The 15,369-nt window shown below is 42.2% G+C and overlaps 2 protein-coding genes across 5 annotated transcripts in view; one reads left to right on the top strand and one right to left on the bottom strand.

Annotated features, from left to right (window-relative positions):
• Nucleotides 1-12,516, top strand: part of kcnh8 (potassium voltage-gated channel, subfamily H (eag-related), member 8) — a 36,617-nt gene extending 24,101 nt beyond the window's left edge. The window contains exons 9-16 of the mRNA XM_077508188.1: nt 1,183-1,382; nt 3,182-3,431; nt 5,028-5,242; nt 6,206-6,244; nt 7,153-7,415; nt 7,969-8,087; nt 8,248-8,327; nt 10,620-12,516. Of these exons, the coding sequence (XP_077364314.1) occupies nt 1,183-1,382; nt 3,182-3,431; nt 5,028-5,242; nt 6,206-6,244; nt 7,153-7,415; nt 7,969-8,087; nt 8,248-8,327; nt 10,620-11,153 (1,700 nt within the window). The 3' untranslated portion in view covers nt 11,154-12,516. The remainder of the gene's footprint in view (nt 1-1,182; nt 1,383-3,181; nt 3,432-5,027; nt 5,243-6,205; nt 6,245-7,152; nt 7,416-7,968; nt 8,088-8,247; nt 8,328-10,619) is intronic.
• satb1a (SATB homeobox 1a) overlaps nt 1-14,443 on the bottom strand; it is a 58,432-nt gene extending 43,989 nt beyond the window's left edge. For 3 of the 4 annotated variants that reach the window (XM_077508189.1, XM_077508192.1, XM_077508190.1), the window contains exons 1-3: nt 14,197-14,443; nt 5,178-5,218; nt 2,669-2,908 (exon numbers count right to left, since the gene is read on the bottom strand). The gene's annotated coding sequence lies outside the window, so the exon portion shown is untranslated. Of the gene's footprint in view, nt 1-2,668; nt 2,909-3,229; nt 3,401-5,177; nt 5,219-14,196 lie in introns of all 4 variants that reach the window. The other variant, XM_077508191.1, reaches the window with a different exon arrangement.
• Nucleotides 14,444-15,369: the final 926 nt, after the last annotated feature.

Raw genomic sequence — 15,369 nt, 5'->3', positions numbered from 1 at the left:
AAAGGGTGGCGTGTCCTCTCCGGGTCTGGAATGAGATCCTGCCCCAAGTGGAGGAGTTCAAATATTTCGGGGTCTTGTTCACGAGTGAGGGCAGGATGGAGCGAAGCTCTTGATTTACCGGTCAATCTACGTTCCAACCCTCACTTATAGTCACGAGCTGTGAGTCGTGACTGAAAGAACAAGATCCTGGATAGAAGCGGCCGAAATGAGTTTCCTCCACAGGGCTCTCCCTTAGAGATAGGGTGAGAAGCTCGGCCATCCAGAAGGGACTCAGTCGAGCCGCTGCTTCTCCGCATTGAGAGGAGCCAGCTGAGGTGGCTCGGGCATTTGGTTCGGATGCCTCCTGGAGAGGTGTTCCAGGCATGTCCCACCGGACATGGACCTAAGACACGCTGGAGATTTTGTCTCTCGGCTGGCCTGGAACCGCCTTGGGATCCCGCCGGTGGAGCTGGTTGAAGTGGCTGGGGAAGAGGAAAGTCTGGGTTTCGCTCCTAGAGCTGCTGCCCCCGCGACCCGACCTCGGATAAGCGGTAAAAGATGGATGGATGGCATTACAAATGAACACTTGGTGGTTTCTACTGTATAACAATTTTGATTGCTTAATGACATTGTTTTCAAAGTAAGGTGGTTCCATTGCAAATACCCGATTTACATGACTAAATATGTTTCCCTACTTATATTGTAGATTTTGTAGGTATACCTCATGATGTGGATGTCGAATTTGCCAACGAAAAATCAGAGTAGATCACAGATGCTGAACCTGCACAACGACAACGCACATAGTGCACTTTGATTCTAATTTTGCAGGTACATTAATCAAGTCGATCTAATTGGGTCAGTCTGATCCAGTTTCTGCTTGTTGAACCAGCGTTTGCATATAGGGGCTGAAGAGAGGTAACTGTGGCGGGGTTTTCCCCCCCGTGGACATTTCACCTTCACTCCTGCAAAATGTTAAATGTTCTCCAACACCTGGAGGCTTCTGCGGTCACCAGCGCTCACGTTCAAATGCATGTGCTACAACACTCAGGGCTGCAGAGTGACAATTGGAGCAATGTGGGACGTTCAGGATATTCACAGTTGACAATAACCAGTAATTGTCTTATTTAGTTGTGTCAGTCAAGAAACTGAATCTAAATGCAAAATGCATCTGTTTTTTTTTCTCTCTCTCTCTTACTTTTCCAGCGCTGATGCACGCATTGGTCTTTGGCAATGTGACAGCCATAATCCAGAGGATGTACTCCCGTTGGTCCCAGTACCACACTCGGACGAAAGACCTCAAGGACTTTATTCGAGTGCATCATCTGCCGCACAGCCTGAAGCAGCGAATGCTGGAGTATTTTCAGACAACCTGGTCAGTCAACAACGGCATCGACTGTAATGAGGTACAAACAAGAGGTCCCATCTCCTTTGGTTGGTCAAAGGGAATTGTAGGCGCTATTTTCAGAAAATAAGTTCCATCTATTGGGCCAAACAAACTTTGGACAATGCAGAAAGATTTGTACTTCTTGTATGGGGTTTCTTTTTTTGCTTTTTTTGGGGGGGGTTTAGTTTAATGGTTTCACTTTATATTTTTAATATCCAATTCAAATAAACCTACGGGATGCCTAACTTAATGCTAACAAGCAACGCAAATCACCTTGGTCATGCTAACAAATAGCATCAGTGTCAACATGCTACAACACTTAAAAATGTGTTTGATTTAAGCTATTTGTACACAAATGGTGTCTGGACATTTCGGCAGAAATTACAACCATTAGTCGCAGGCATATATTCTTTATCCTAGACAAACACAACTAATCTAACTGCAGCTGACTGAGGACCGTCTCCATCATGTTCATTGAATTGGGAAAAGTTATTTTTTTTCCTACATTCCATTTAACTGTCATTATTTTGTCTTTCGTAGGGCTGGGTATCGATTCTAATTTCCTCAATCGATTCGATTTCAAATTTTATCGATTCACTTCACTTCAATCCGATATTGAGTAACTGTGGAACATCAAGTCTTCCTAAATATCAAGAAGATTTTAAAAAAAAAACAAAAAAAAACAAAAAAAACACAAACATTAAATTCCAAATTAAATTTTGCGGAGGAAGTAACTGGTTAAATGATATAGTGTTACAATCACCTAAGTGTTACACAAACATTGGCATCAGAAAGGATGAGCTGAAGATATTTTCATAATTGTAATTCAATAATTGTAAATGTAAATTCAATATTATATAATAGTTTTGTATGAATTGTCTTAAAGCATGATAAGTAAGGTCTTTTCATAAATGTAAGAAAATAATTCATGTGAACTGTAAATGTCAAGAAAACAGTAAAATACAAAAAAAACTCGGCCTTTAAAATTCAATATTTTTATAAATTTATGGGGAAAAAGAGATATTAAAATAATAGTCATTTTAGTATTTTATTTTATTTTTTTAAACCCAGCCCAATTTTTTGGAAACTACAATATTAGGAAGCACTATTGTTCTTGTTAAAAAGCAAAACAACTATTAATACCTGCTAAATAGTGAAGACGAATGATGAATACTAACATGTTGCATTTGAATTGGCGGACTCAAAATGTGTTTTCTTCAACGTGGAGTATCATTACAGCAGTTACTTAGGAACATTTTACGGGCAAAGATGAATTGTGAGGGACAGCGTGTCGTTCGTTCCCACCTTGCGCGAGCCGCGGAGAGCGAGGCAGGCAGGCGGGTGAGGCGTAATAGCGGCTCTTGGCTCGGGGCTGCGAGTTGGCTGTGTGAGACAGCTGTCACCATGGCGCGGCGACGCCGAGATGGAGCGATGCTGATGAATCTCAGACAGATGAATTAAAGATGAGCCTCTTGATTACAGTCGGTTCGGCCCTGATGGCTCATTGATCAGTCTTATGGGGGTGCCGAGCTCCAGATTTTAGTCCTGACAAGGAAGGAGACAGGCATGATAGGTTTAGCATTTTTTTAGAAGCTATATCAGATAGGCTAGCATTGTTTTGGATGATTGCTTTTGGGTGTCAACAGTGTGCAGACTTACTTAAAGTAAGGATAACATAATTATAGCGTGAATATTAATAATAACTTGGAATGACACATTTTGTAAGCTAAAATAAGGAGATGCTCCATTCCCAAAGTGACAAGTCAGTACCAAAAAATGCCCTCCAACTTTCATGATTTCTCGTGGTGGTCTTCCCAGCTGCTAAAGGACTTCCCGGACGAGCTACGCTCCGACATCACCATGCACCTGAACAAGGAGATCCTGGAGCTGTCCCTGTTCGCCTCGGCCAGCCGGGGCTGTCTGCGCTCTCTGTCGCTGCACATCAAGACCACCTTCTGCGCTCCTGGGGAGTACCTCCTCCGAGAGGGCGACGCCCTGCAGGCCATCTTCTTCGTATGCTCCGGGAGCATGGAGGTCCTGAAGGACGGCATGGTGTTGGCAATTCTTGGTAAGATATGCCGCATCTTACAAGAGTCCCTCCGTGCCTTTATTAGGACTTCGGAAAAGTTCAGCGGCAGCCTTGATAATGAAGCTCAGGGAGCCTCACTGTGATAAAGTCGGTTCCTTTTAAATGAGCCTATTGTTTGGAGAAGGCTCCCATGAAATCGCATTTAGTCAGATGTCATTTTTCAACATGCTTTGGCTGTGAAATCCAATTTAGGATCTGCTCATTGTCATATTTTTGCTATGCTTTACTCGATGTTCAGGAAAATGAATGACAGTCTACATTGGTGACTTAATTGGGCAGATGCAAGATCATTCAGTTCCCACAGGTTTGACCACACGCATCCGGCTGGAGAATTTAGTCCACATCATTTTGTCTGTCCAGTTAACTGAAGTCCCATTCAAATCCTTGTATGTGCATTGGTTATGTTTACATAACTCGGGCAGTGATGAAACGCAACACTTGAGTTTGCAATAAAATGGTAGCTTCTCATTAATGAGCTGAAAACTTTTAGCAAAGATGCAATTCTGCGAAAACAAAGATGTCCTTTATTATGATGATAGTCTATTTTTATCAAAAGCATTTCTAGATGCTATAATGAGTAAAAACAAACTATAAAATGCATTAAAAAAAGAAAAAGAAAAAGAGTAAAACATAGGAAAACCTTGATAGACACAAAATAGCGAACTGTTCCAAGTGATCATTTGGCCATACTTTGTAATCCACCATCTACGTTTTGTATTTATAAATAATGTTCATGTGAAACATGCAATTATACAAAATGTCTCTATTCACAGAACTAATCTGAAGCCTAATCCAAACCAACCCGATTCCCTGGATGAGTTTTTCCAACCACAAACATCTGCTCGAAACGCCATCTCGCTTTGAATCAATAATAATAAATGTTTGTTATGCGTGACGTGTGTGTTTATTCCCTGCTACTCCCTCCTGGGTGAAGATAACTTAATTGCGGCGTAGCAGTCGATTGAGGACAGAACTTGGAAAGCATCGAGAGAGTAAAAGTTGGAGAAGGCTGGAAAGAGGAAGTTTAGTTACATAAAGGATTAAGTGGGAAGAAAAAGAAATAGCAGGAAGGGGGGGGGGGGGGGGACATCAAAGCAGAGGTGTTCGTCTTGGGGCCTCGACCATTAATATAACTCATAACCCTTTTTATTGCATTTGGATAAGCACTGTTTCCCTGTTTTATTGTCTTATTTTGTGACTTCTAGGAGCAATGAAAAATATTTTTATCATGCTGAAATTGTGACAGTTGCGTGAGTTTTTCACGAGAGTTTTTGGTGTGAATGAAAAGTCTCTGAGGTACTGTATGTGAAAGTTTTTTGGGTAAGGTTCCCTGGTTTGAGTAAGGTGAATAGGTTTGTTGCAGCATGTGTGAGTTTTGGGTGAATGTGAGTTTTTTGCGGTTATGAGAGATTTGTTTTTTGGGGGACGGGGGGGGTGGGGGGGGTGGATGTAAGTTTGTTTTTGTTTTTTGGTATGAAAGGTTTGTTAATGAACATATGTGAGAGGTAAACTTACTAGGTAACACTCTTACTGTCCCCTTTTCTGATATGCAGCATATCTGTGTCTCATGCACAGGCAAAGGCGACCTGATCGGAGCCAACCTGTCCTTAGACGACCGAGTGATAAAAACCAACGCGGACGTGAAAGCGCTGACCTACTGCGACCTGCAGTGTATTAACTTGAAGGGTCTGTATGAGGTGCTGGACCTCTACCCGGAGTACTCACATCACTTTGTGCAGGACATCCAGCAGGATCTCACCTACAACCTGAGGGAGGGACAAGAGACACATGTGAGTCATACGTATTTACATTGAACTCATTGTGTAGGAGTTTACCATAGAAACCCTTTAAATTCATATAGATGTGTGAAATGTGTTATACTGACACATATACCTGTGAAGTAAATCTTCTGTATAATCAGCGACATCAAAACTTGTCATGTCTGGGGTCACACCAGGGTTAAGTTTGAGTTCATGACCGTAAGGTCAAGTGTCTGTTATGTACTGATGTAACAAGTGTCTGTTTTGAACTAACGTAACCAGCATCTAGTTTCAACTGGTTTTAAGTTATGTGACAGCTATGTGATACCAGGAGCTTTGTGATGTCAATCTTTAATCCTTTAGTTAGTGACAACCAATCAAATCGATTCACCGTCTGTAGTAGCCGTCTGAGAAGTGTTTGTCCGATTATTACCGCTGTTCCTCTGTGCAACTCGTTTCTCGTCTAGTCAAGTTTGTTCTACGCCTCTCGATGTGAATAAATGGGTAAAATCATATTTGGGATCAAACCTCAGCACATAAAAAAAATAATCTTACACCATAGATACAATCTGGATCTTGGATCTGATCCAAATATAGTAGACATGTGAGAATGATGGATGGCTGAAAGTTTTGCTAGTGTAATTACAGTCAGACGAGAGTTTGTTGTGTACACTCGCCACTGGCCCACTTTCGCACACTAATAAACGGATAACAGGAAGCTTTTGCACTGAGTCAAGTATGACAACTGGGCAAAGTTTAAACGAGCTGGCAGCGGTTGTGCTGGTTCTCACAAAGTTAGAAGCAGAAGATGGAATTGAGATTTAGGATGCAGATCTGTTTTTATGGGCGGGATTAATTAACTGATAAGAGGTGTGCACTAAGACTTTTGCCCAGATAGTGTGGCTTGTTTATTGATGAAGCCAAAGAAGAGAGCAGACAGATACTGGTTGACTGTTCATTTAAAGGCACTTTTCCTTCTTTGGCTGTTTCCAGGTGAAAGCGAGACTGTCCGCAGCAGCTCTTGATGCTCAGGTACGATACCACTAACAATCGTTCGCACAGAAAACACACAGACGGAGATTGATTATTTCCAATCTAAGAGCAATTTCCTCAGCTTTGAGGGCCATGATTCAAAAGATTATGGACTCTTCTGGGGAACATGACTTCCATATTGTGATGTAGGGTCAATTAGCACTCTGGCTGCACTTTCACTTTAAAATCATCAGATTTGTTTTGTGCTTGTACTCTAATTTTCTGAGAGAGTTGGGTCAATCAATATTTGAGCCTTTACCATAACATTAAAGTGATGAAGGCTTCATCATAATGTGGTTAAAAAAAAAAAAAAAAAAAAAAAAACAGAAACAAGTGTCACTCCACATTTTGCGTTAAAACAATCAAATGAATCTTATTCCGTACACTGTTAAAAAAAAGAAAGAAAAGTGTACGTTTTTTTTTTTTTACTCAGAAACTAAGTACATTTTATGAGAGTTTTGAGTGCATTTTACCATTTAAAAAAAAAAAAAAAAAAAAAAAGTTATTCAAGCATTGAGGCACGAACTCATGACCTTCAGCTTGGGGGGGACCACCACTCTACCACCTGAGTCATGCCACTCTTGCTGTTTGCTACTATACTGCGTTACTGGTGTGTCCAAAATGAGACCAAAAATGGGTCTCTTGGGTGTACAACGATTCCACCTAACACCATCAATAACACACAGCAGGAATGGCATGGCTCAGGTGGTAGAGTGTGTGTCTCCCAAGCTGAAGGTTGTGGGTTCGTTCATCAATCATTGATTTTTTTTAAATAAACTGGTAAAATGTTCTCAAAACTCTCCTTGTAAAATTGAAACATTTCTGAGTGAAAAAAACTAATGTATTAAAAGATGATGGTTGTTTCGCTGTAAACAATAAATGACTTGACTGTTTCCCTCCATTCCCAGTCAGGTGTGAAAAGGAATGGGCGACTCGTTCAGGGTTGTGCGCCTCTCGCCGAGGCCCAGGGGGGACATGACAAGGACACGAGGGAAGATGATGATTGTCTGTCATCGGAGCAGAACAGAGCAGTGACCCTCAGGGGCGCCGGCGGTTCGTCTCCGGTGGGCCAAGCCAATCACGGAAGCGCAGGACAAAGCACTGAAAAGTCTCCGAGGATGAGCCAGGATATTACACTGGTCACTTTAGACCCTTCGAACCTGAGCCCCAGGTGAGTTTGATAGCTATACACTGCTTTTAGAATGTACCCGCAGGAGAATTTAGTGGGTCACTAAAATTAGTAGGAGGGAAAAAAAAAAGAAAAAAAAAAAAAAAAAAGAAAAAAAAAAAAGTCATATTTTACAAGCAGTATGAAAACACGAACTGCCAAACTGCAATTAAGAAAAAGAATTGCCACAGACAAAAACTGCAGGCCTAGCTTTGGCACAAGCATGTTTACAGTCTGTGCTCAGCTATTTATCATCATGCAACAGACCCCCATTGTTGAGGGACAGGAAAAGAAAATGAAAGGAAGGTGCCGTCTTGGCCTTGCTTCATGTCAAAGTGCCGAGGAAGGTGACAACAAAAGACAAAATGAGATTCGTACAGGTGCAATTGTGAACAGGAGCAATAGACGTTATTGTTTTAATGTCAGAGACCTTCCCTGCTGCCAAGGCACTGAAGAGGAAGAAGGGAACCCGGAGTTATAGTTTGCACTTCTTTAAATGAAAGAGAGACGACGAAGCCCCTCCCCCAGGCGCTCACATGTGATTTCCTTTGTGCAGGATAGTGGACGGAACAGAGGACAATGAAGGGACAGAAAGTTTGCCACCCTTCCCTGGCTTCTCCGCCAACCGCGGTTGCCATGACAACGACCCCACCAGTGCCTCAGCATCCACCACAGGTGCTCCCCGTCGCGCAAAGTGAAAGCGCTGACTTGCCTTGGCCTGTTTAGTTATGATTAATGTGACTTTTGCAAAATTTGCCGCTGCCAGATGCTGTTTTTAAATACGCACGTCAGCACTCCGGGGACTGATTTGTAACGTTCCCGCTTTTTGTCACAGAAACGCCACACATCAGCACGGCGGAATTAGCGGCAAAAGCGGAAGAGACCAGAAGACAACTCCGACATCTCAACCAACAGGCAAGTGTGTGTTGTTTACCTTTTTGGGCACAGACAACTTGTGACGATCGCATTTTAAATCAACTCCAAAATGCGCAAGCACGTCGATAAACCTCGAACCTTTTGCCTTTTAGCCCTACAGCGGCATACATCTCTCCGAAGGTTAATTCTTCCGGGTTATAACTAAGAATTAATAAATGCCGATGCAAGGCCGAACATGGTGACCTGTGTACTGCGTAATCGAAAACAATGTGCGAGTCCTCAGAGGAGCCGGGGGTCAATAGCTGCTGAAATAATTGCGCAATAATGACGAGAAACTGGCTTGCGAAGCATTCAATGACCCGAGGTAGACCTTGACAAAATGTTGCTGAAGACACATATTGCATTCATGTCGCACATTCAAGGCAGCAATGTACTGATGAAATCATCAAGAGTTGACGTTACATCGGTCAGCACGACTGATTCTCAAGGCCCTGAGCAGATTCGATTGACATGGCAGCTCATTGAGGCTGAGATTTGATTTGACAAAACGTCCACGTACAATAATGGAAACAGCGCAGACGAGAGAAATGCTGTTGGGAATAAAATGATACAATTTCATCAAGCACGTTTTTGAATTTCAATATAGGTCAATGATTCTCAGAAAAGGATGACCCCCGAATGGACTGATTTATTTAATACCGCTCTAATAGTGCAATCTCTAATTGTAATAGTTAGATTAGATTGTTCAGGAGGTACCTAACGTTTCGACTGGTGCTTCTCAGCATCTAATTGTGTTTTTGCTTGCCGCTGCAGGGCTGACCACCGCCCACAATTCCTCTCTGAGGTGGCAAGGCAGAACTGCCACCGTATTGACGGCGTGTCAGATTGGGCTGTCACTCTCACCATTTCTATTTTTATCAAAGCCTGAGTTTGGATTGGGCTTTTTGTCAGCCACTAAAATCAGTGCAGCAGTATGTGAACACCAAAACATATTGAACATGTTCAGTTAATAATGCCTTCACGAGAGTGTCAGTCTAAGCATTATTATCATCTTTATAAAGGCCAAGTAAACCTATACAGGTGTACATAATGTTGAGGCCGGTGAGTGGTCATCTCTTGATCGACCGCCTTCCCACCGGCCGTAGTGGGTCATGCGGGGAAGGCTGGTGTTCTCTCTCCGGTTGCTGGTATGCATGATTGACCTGATGAATGGCAATGAGTGCCCCGACTGGCAGAGGCAGATGGCACGTTGGCATGGCTTCATGGCCCTCTGTCGAGGCTAGGCAACTCCCCACCCCCCACACATATCAATGTAACTAGTAGCTAGTTTGTTACATGAATGAAGTAGAAGGTAAAAGTAGTATTTTGAGGCCTAATAGATTCCTAGGTAAGCACATAGGTAGGTAGGTAGGTAGGTAGGTAACTTGGTAGGTAGGTTTGTAGCTAGCTAGCTAACTAGGTACACACGTAGGTTGCTAGCTTGGTAGGTGCCAGGTGTGTATTGGGAGGGTAGGTAGATAGACAGTAGGGCTGTGTGATATGGCCAAAAAATAAATTCTAGATTTTTGCAGTCATTCAGGACGATTATGATTTTAATCTAATGAACGCAACAAACATTTATTTAAAGTTTTCATTCATTCAAAAATAAGTCTTGTGCAAAATGTTCAAACAACAGAAATGTATAATGAATCTAGATCAGTTTTAACAAACTTAATATTCATACCCACCCATCCAGCATTCTGCCACTTGTGCAAAATTACAACTCACAATTTTTTTGGGATGCAACAGAACAGAAGAACAACAGATTTTAATAATCCAGAACACAAAAATGGATTTCATGATTTGGCAAAATTTCAATGTTTCGATTTTTAAAATGACGATGTATCGAATTAATTAGATTTATTGCCCAGCCTTAACAGACAGGTTGCTAGCTAGCAAGGTAGGTAGCTAGATAGCTAGGTACACATGTAGGTAGGTAGGTATGTACGCATGAAGCTTGGTAGGTAGGTAGCTAGCTAGCCTGTAAGTATGCAGGTAGCTAGCTAGCTTGGTAGGTAGCTAGCTAGCTTGGTAGATGCCAGGTGGGAACTAGGTAGGTAATCGACAGGTATCTAGGTAGCAAGGTAGGTAGCTAGCAAGGTAGCTAGGTATTGATGGTGAATTTGTGGATGGATGTCAGGATGGATGGATGGGTAATGTAGATAGAGCAAAGTTATTATAGTTAACGGAAATTAATGAAATAAATAAAATAGAAAATTTGATTATGTTTGCAAGATTAAATGAAAACAAAAATGCCTTACAAAAAACTAATTGAATTTTTTGAACTGACAGGTGCTAAACCTAGGCAGGGAAGTAGCAGACCTTGGGCAGGTGATGAAGCGGATGGCCCAGCTCATGGAGACCCTGATGCCAACCGGGCCTCAAACAACACTTGCGTGCCCCACACATCGCTCCCCACACCGCATTCATCTACCACACACTAACCCCCCTCCGTGCTACCCTTCCCCACCCTCATCTCAGACTGCCTCCATCTGGACAGAGACAGCCCTGCCGCTGTCTGCTTCTCGACAGGGCACCATGTGCCACGGGGAGTCCCACGCTCATAGACCCCGGGACCTTCAGCTAGGGTGCGCCCCCAGCCCCTTTCAAAGCCCCTCCATCATGGCAGAGGCACATCTGACTTCCTCGCCCTTCAGCTCACCAGAGACTCACCAATGCAAAGACGAGCTTTCTACCTCTATCAGGTCAAGGGTACGCAATCCACCTCCGCAGGACGGGAGTGACGCAAGCCCTCACCGGAGCTCCGGGCGCTCCCCTCAGTGTGGACTCATGGTGAGCTACCAGAACCAAACAAAGACTTTGTAGCAGGTCTACAACTGGAGTCTGCCAGCGTTATAATTCTGGGAATGGTCACACCATTGGATGATATTTGCAGGGATGCAAGATCACTCTTGCTTTCGAGACACGCAATGAGAAATTCAATTGCATGAAAAATTTGTTGTGTTAGCATTAGCTGATAGCATTTTGGTGTTTATTAAGACAGGGTTTAAAGGTTCATGGCAAACAACCAAACCCCTCCCTCCCTTCTGCTACTCCTGAGGCACCTTACCATTTTGAAAGCAATAGACACAGTAGGCGTCTTTCTGTTCTTTAAAAGAATCATCTCTAGTAACGTACCCATGGTATTTATTATTGGACTCCAAGGTTTTATACCTTTCAGGGCCAAAATGATGCAGGTACGCTCCTATGCTGTTAAAATTAAGGCTACAAAGGACAATACCTCCGAGGAGCCATTCACATGATGGAAATTCTTTAGTGACACCATCGCTACCCTACCATTTGCCCAGCCCGCCAATCCACCTCTCACTGCTGTTTCCCAAAGACCAGCTCTGATTGGTCCTAGTTAGCCAATGTGTTAGAGAGATGAGAAACAAGAGGCTGGACATATTGTGGTCTTTACCACTGGTCCTCAGGGAAGGGGGAGTCGGGTTGGGGGGTGCTAGCTACGGCTGGCCTCGAGCAACTCGGGGCCCTGCTGTCGTCTGTCACACTAAGCAGGCTATGCCTCTCCCTCTCTGGCTTGTTGCCAATATTTCCCCACTTTACCAGTCCTCCTTCCTTCCTTCTATTTCTGCATGCTTGTCCGAGCACTTTTTGAGTAGTTCCTATAGACGCACATTAACATGCCGCATGTCCCCATGTGGGAATCCAGCTCGCCATTTATCCTTCTATTTAAATGAAACACTGTTTTAATAACCAAACTTGACATTTACTGATGCATATTTATTGGATGTGAGTTCATTTTTTGAAACAGCCAGGTAATTTAAAGCCTGAAGTCGTCAGATGCATCCCTGTTGCGGAGTGGCCTGGAGCATACCGATAATAAATTGGTTCATGGTCCATGTTGTAGGCCATTTCTCTGGTTCTGATCAAGGGTTTGCGGCTCTGACGTTTGTATTCTCACAGGCGAAGAATGAAGGCAATATTAGAAATGCACAATATTTATGACTTTTATATTTATATGAATGTATCAAAAGAAAATGTATTTTTTTACCTTAACGAATGCAAGACTAGGATAGCGGTTCTGTATGCGAGGTAGTGCTCGGCGGCACAAGCAGGATCTCAAAAGGGAAAGAGGTCCTGACTATGTTGTTTGGCATTTATGTACAGTCTGTGGTATTAAGCTACCTTGCACATGGAATGTACTGGAATAAATCATTTTACCCTCCCTTCGGATTTTGATATTAGATACAAGAATTGTTATGCTAATAAACGACGAACATGACTGTTAAGTCAGGGTTGTTTTTTCTTACAGTGTTATTCTTCAGTGTTGCAAAAATATTCATCAAAAGCGCATGCTTGAGTATGTATTCTGCATTGCATGGAATTTTTCTTCCATTTTAGAGCACTTGTAGGATTAAAAGTCAGAGACCTTCCAAGTATGTGCCTTTTCCTAGCAGTTCCTATTAAATTTTTGCCACATTGAGTGGAGACTTCAACATCAAACAATACTTTTAGCTGTGAATGTCGGACAGACACATCTTTGCACATTTATGTATCTGTATAAATGACAGTTTTTGTTTGTTTGTTTTTGGTGACTGTTAGTGTTTATTTTTTGTTTTTTGTGTACGTGTGGGAAGTTTTTGGTGAATGTAAGAGTTTTATTTTTCATTCATGGGAGTTTTTGTGCGCGAGTTTGTGTGAGAGTTTTGTTCTTTGAGTGAGTTAAGGGTTTTTTATGTGAATGTTTTTGTGAGAATGAACGTTTTTTTAGGTGAGTTTTTCTGAAGTGTGTTGTTTTTTTTATAAGATTGTATTTGTTTTTGCTGAATGCGAGTTTACGTGTGCATGATATATGACTTACATGCTACTCTATTGGTTGTGTGTACAGCCACACCGGTCAATTAAGTGTTTTACCTTTTTTGTGTGTGAGATGCTGTCTGCTGTGTTTGCATTGCAGACAAAGGAGAGGTCGTGAACGGGGCGGTGGAGCTCACACGACATTTGTGTTCTTGATAAATGAGTCTGAGCTGCTCCCATGTGTGCTGTAGTAGAATAATAGGCTGGTGGAACAATAGCTACGTCAGAAACCGGAGATTAATGGTGGCTTCCCCTCTATGTCCCATCAAGTGAATCTTCTGGAACATCTGCCGAATGACCACGTCACCCTCTCCTTGAATGAGAAGTGACATGTTCGTTTTTGCCACTCGATAGCAGGATCACCAAAGACAATTGATTGAGCCTTCATTGTCTGTGATGCTGTATGTGCTTTGTCTTCAATAGTAAAACAATTCATTATAGAAGTAAGTAGAATGACTATGTTTAAATAATACAGTAATTCCCCCTCCATCACAGGGTTTATGTTCCACATAACGGCTGCGGTAAGAGAAATACGCGATATAGAAATTTAATAATACCTTATTTACTCCATAGGCATGTTTTCATAGCATTTTTTTTAAAGATCTTTAAACACATTTGAAGAGTAATGTAAATACCTTTAAATACTATTTTGACAGAAAGCAAGAACAATGAATAATACAAAAATATTGTGCGAACAACATAACAGTGTACCAATCCTCCTGTGTTTATAGTAAACAAATCCTGTTTTCCCAAACTAACTCATTAACTCACAAACACAAAAAAAAAAAAAAAAAAAAAAAACTGGATTGACGTGGATAATGCATTATTTAGCTAAATACATACACACACACATACATACATAAACAAACAAATAGGCTAAGCTAAAAATCCTTTGTTTCATTAGTTTTATTTCAAATTTAGTGTCAAACATAATAGTGTGCCGCCGCCTAGTGGCAAACAGTGGCATTCCACCAAAAATGAACAGGAGCCATTTGAATAAACTCACAGCCGCGTCAACCTACGGTAAAATAATAATAAGTTAACTTACTTCAACCTCCGGAATCCCTCGCCGTACATAGGTCAAGAGCAAAGCCATGGGTGTTTTGTTTTGTTTTTTCGCTTTTGGTAACGTTTGAAATCCATCCGTGTCGTGTTTGTCGTCGCAGCGACCTCGCGCTTCGGTCACACCTGTGAGGGTTCGTCTGCCCGGTCCAGCGTCCAAATTTGTTAGGTCTTTTCGTGCTCGGTCCTCGTCAGAGACCAACAACGAATGGGCTCTTTGCACAAATCCACTACCTCCTGACCTCAACACCACTCCTTCATTGCCTGTGTTTGATGAGTGGACAAACTGATTAATCCAGGTGTGCCTGATCTCAGTAACTACAACAACATTGGCCAGACACACCTGGATTAATCAGTTTGTCCACTCATGAAAGACACAAACAAAAACAAAGGTGTGGTATTTAGTTCAGGAAGTAGTCAAGCTGTGCAAAGAGCCCATTAATTAATGACAAGAGCGTTGATACACTTGAGAGACTTTATCGACTTTTTGTTTCACATTTTAACATAAATATTACCGTATACGCAAACACTTCTGGGTGACGTGTCTTGAAAACCGCGCTTCACGTGAGGCTGTGCCTCCACAAATACATATGACGTAACTTGCGTTTCCATCCAAACATTCCTGTGATAGACGTAACATGAAAATTCTGATTCAACATTCGCTTTAACGGCAATACATTATATGCACAGGTCTTTGACCTCTTTGCCAACCAGCTGAAAACAACCTACTGTACTAGGTTGGGCTAAGAGCTTTTAAATTGTTTCAGTGAAAGCAGCTTTTCAATCTCAGCTGCTGACAAGGTGAGCATCATTCCCTCTCAGACAGACAGCCTCAGGGTCTTACCCCATTGCCACACTGTCCCTGACCTTCCTATAAACCTTATTTGACTTTGTTGGGCACATGACACTGTTTAGTGGACGCTAATCTCATCATAGGCACTCTCAGATGAATCACTGTCACATGCGAGCTTTGGATGAGAATTGATGGAGCACTGAAAAATCAACTGGTCTCTAATGCAGGAGCCTTGCAGAGAAAAACATGTAAAATGGTGAAAGTTATTGAAGGTAGAGTATGCATATATAATATCAACAAAGCTAGTAGTGAGAATATCAAGGCAAACGGCTCCCTCTACTGTTGGTGGAAGGAAATGTAATTTAA

This window comes from Festucalex cinctus, chromosome 19 (assembly GCF_051991245.1).
Source record: "Festucalex cinctus isolate MCC-2025b chromosome 19, RoL_Fcin_1.0, whole genome shotgun sequence".
Taxonomy (NCBI): domain Eukaryota; kingdom Metazoa; phylum Chordata; class Actinopteri; order Syngnathiformes; family Syngnathidae; genus Festucalex; species Festucalex cinctus.
The sequence above is the reverse complement of the archived record's forward strand: the minus strand, read 5'-3'. Positions and strand labels throughout refer to the sequence as shown.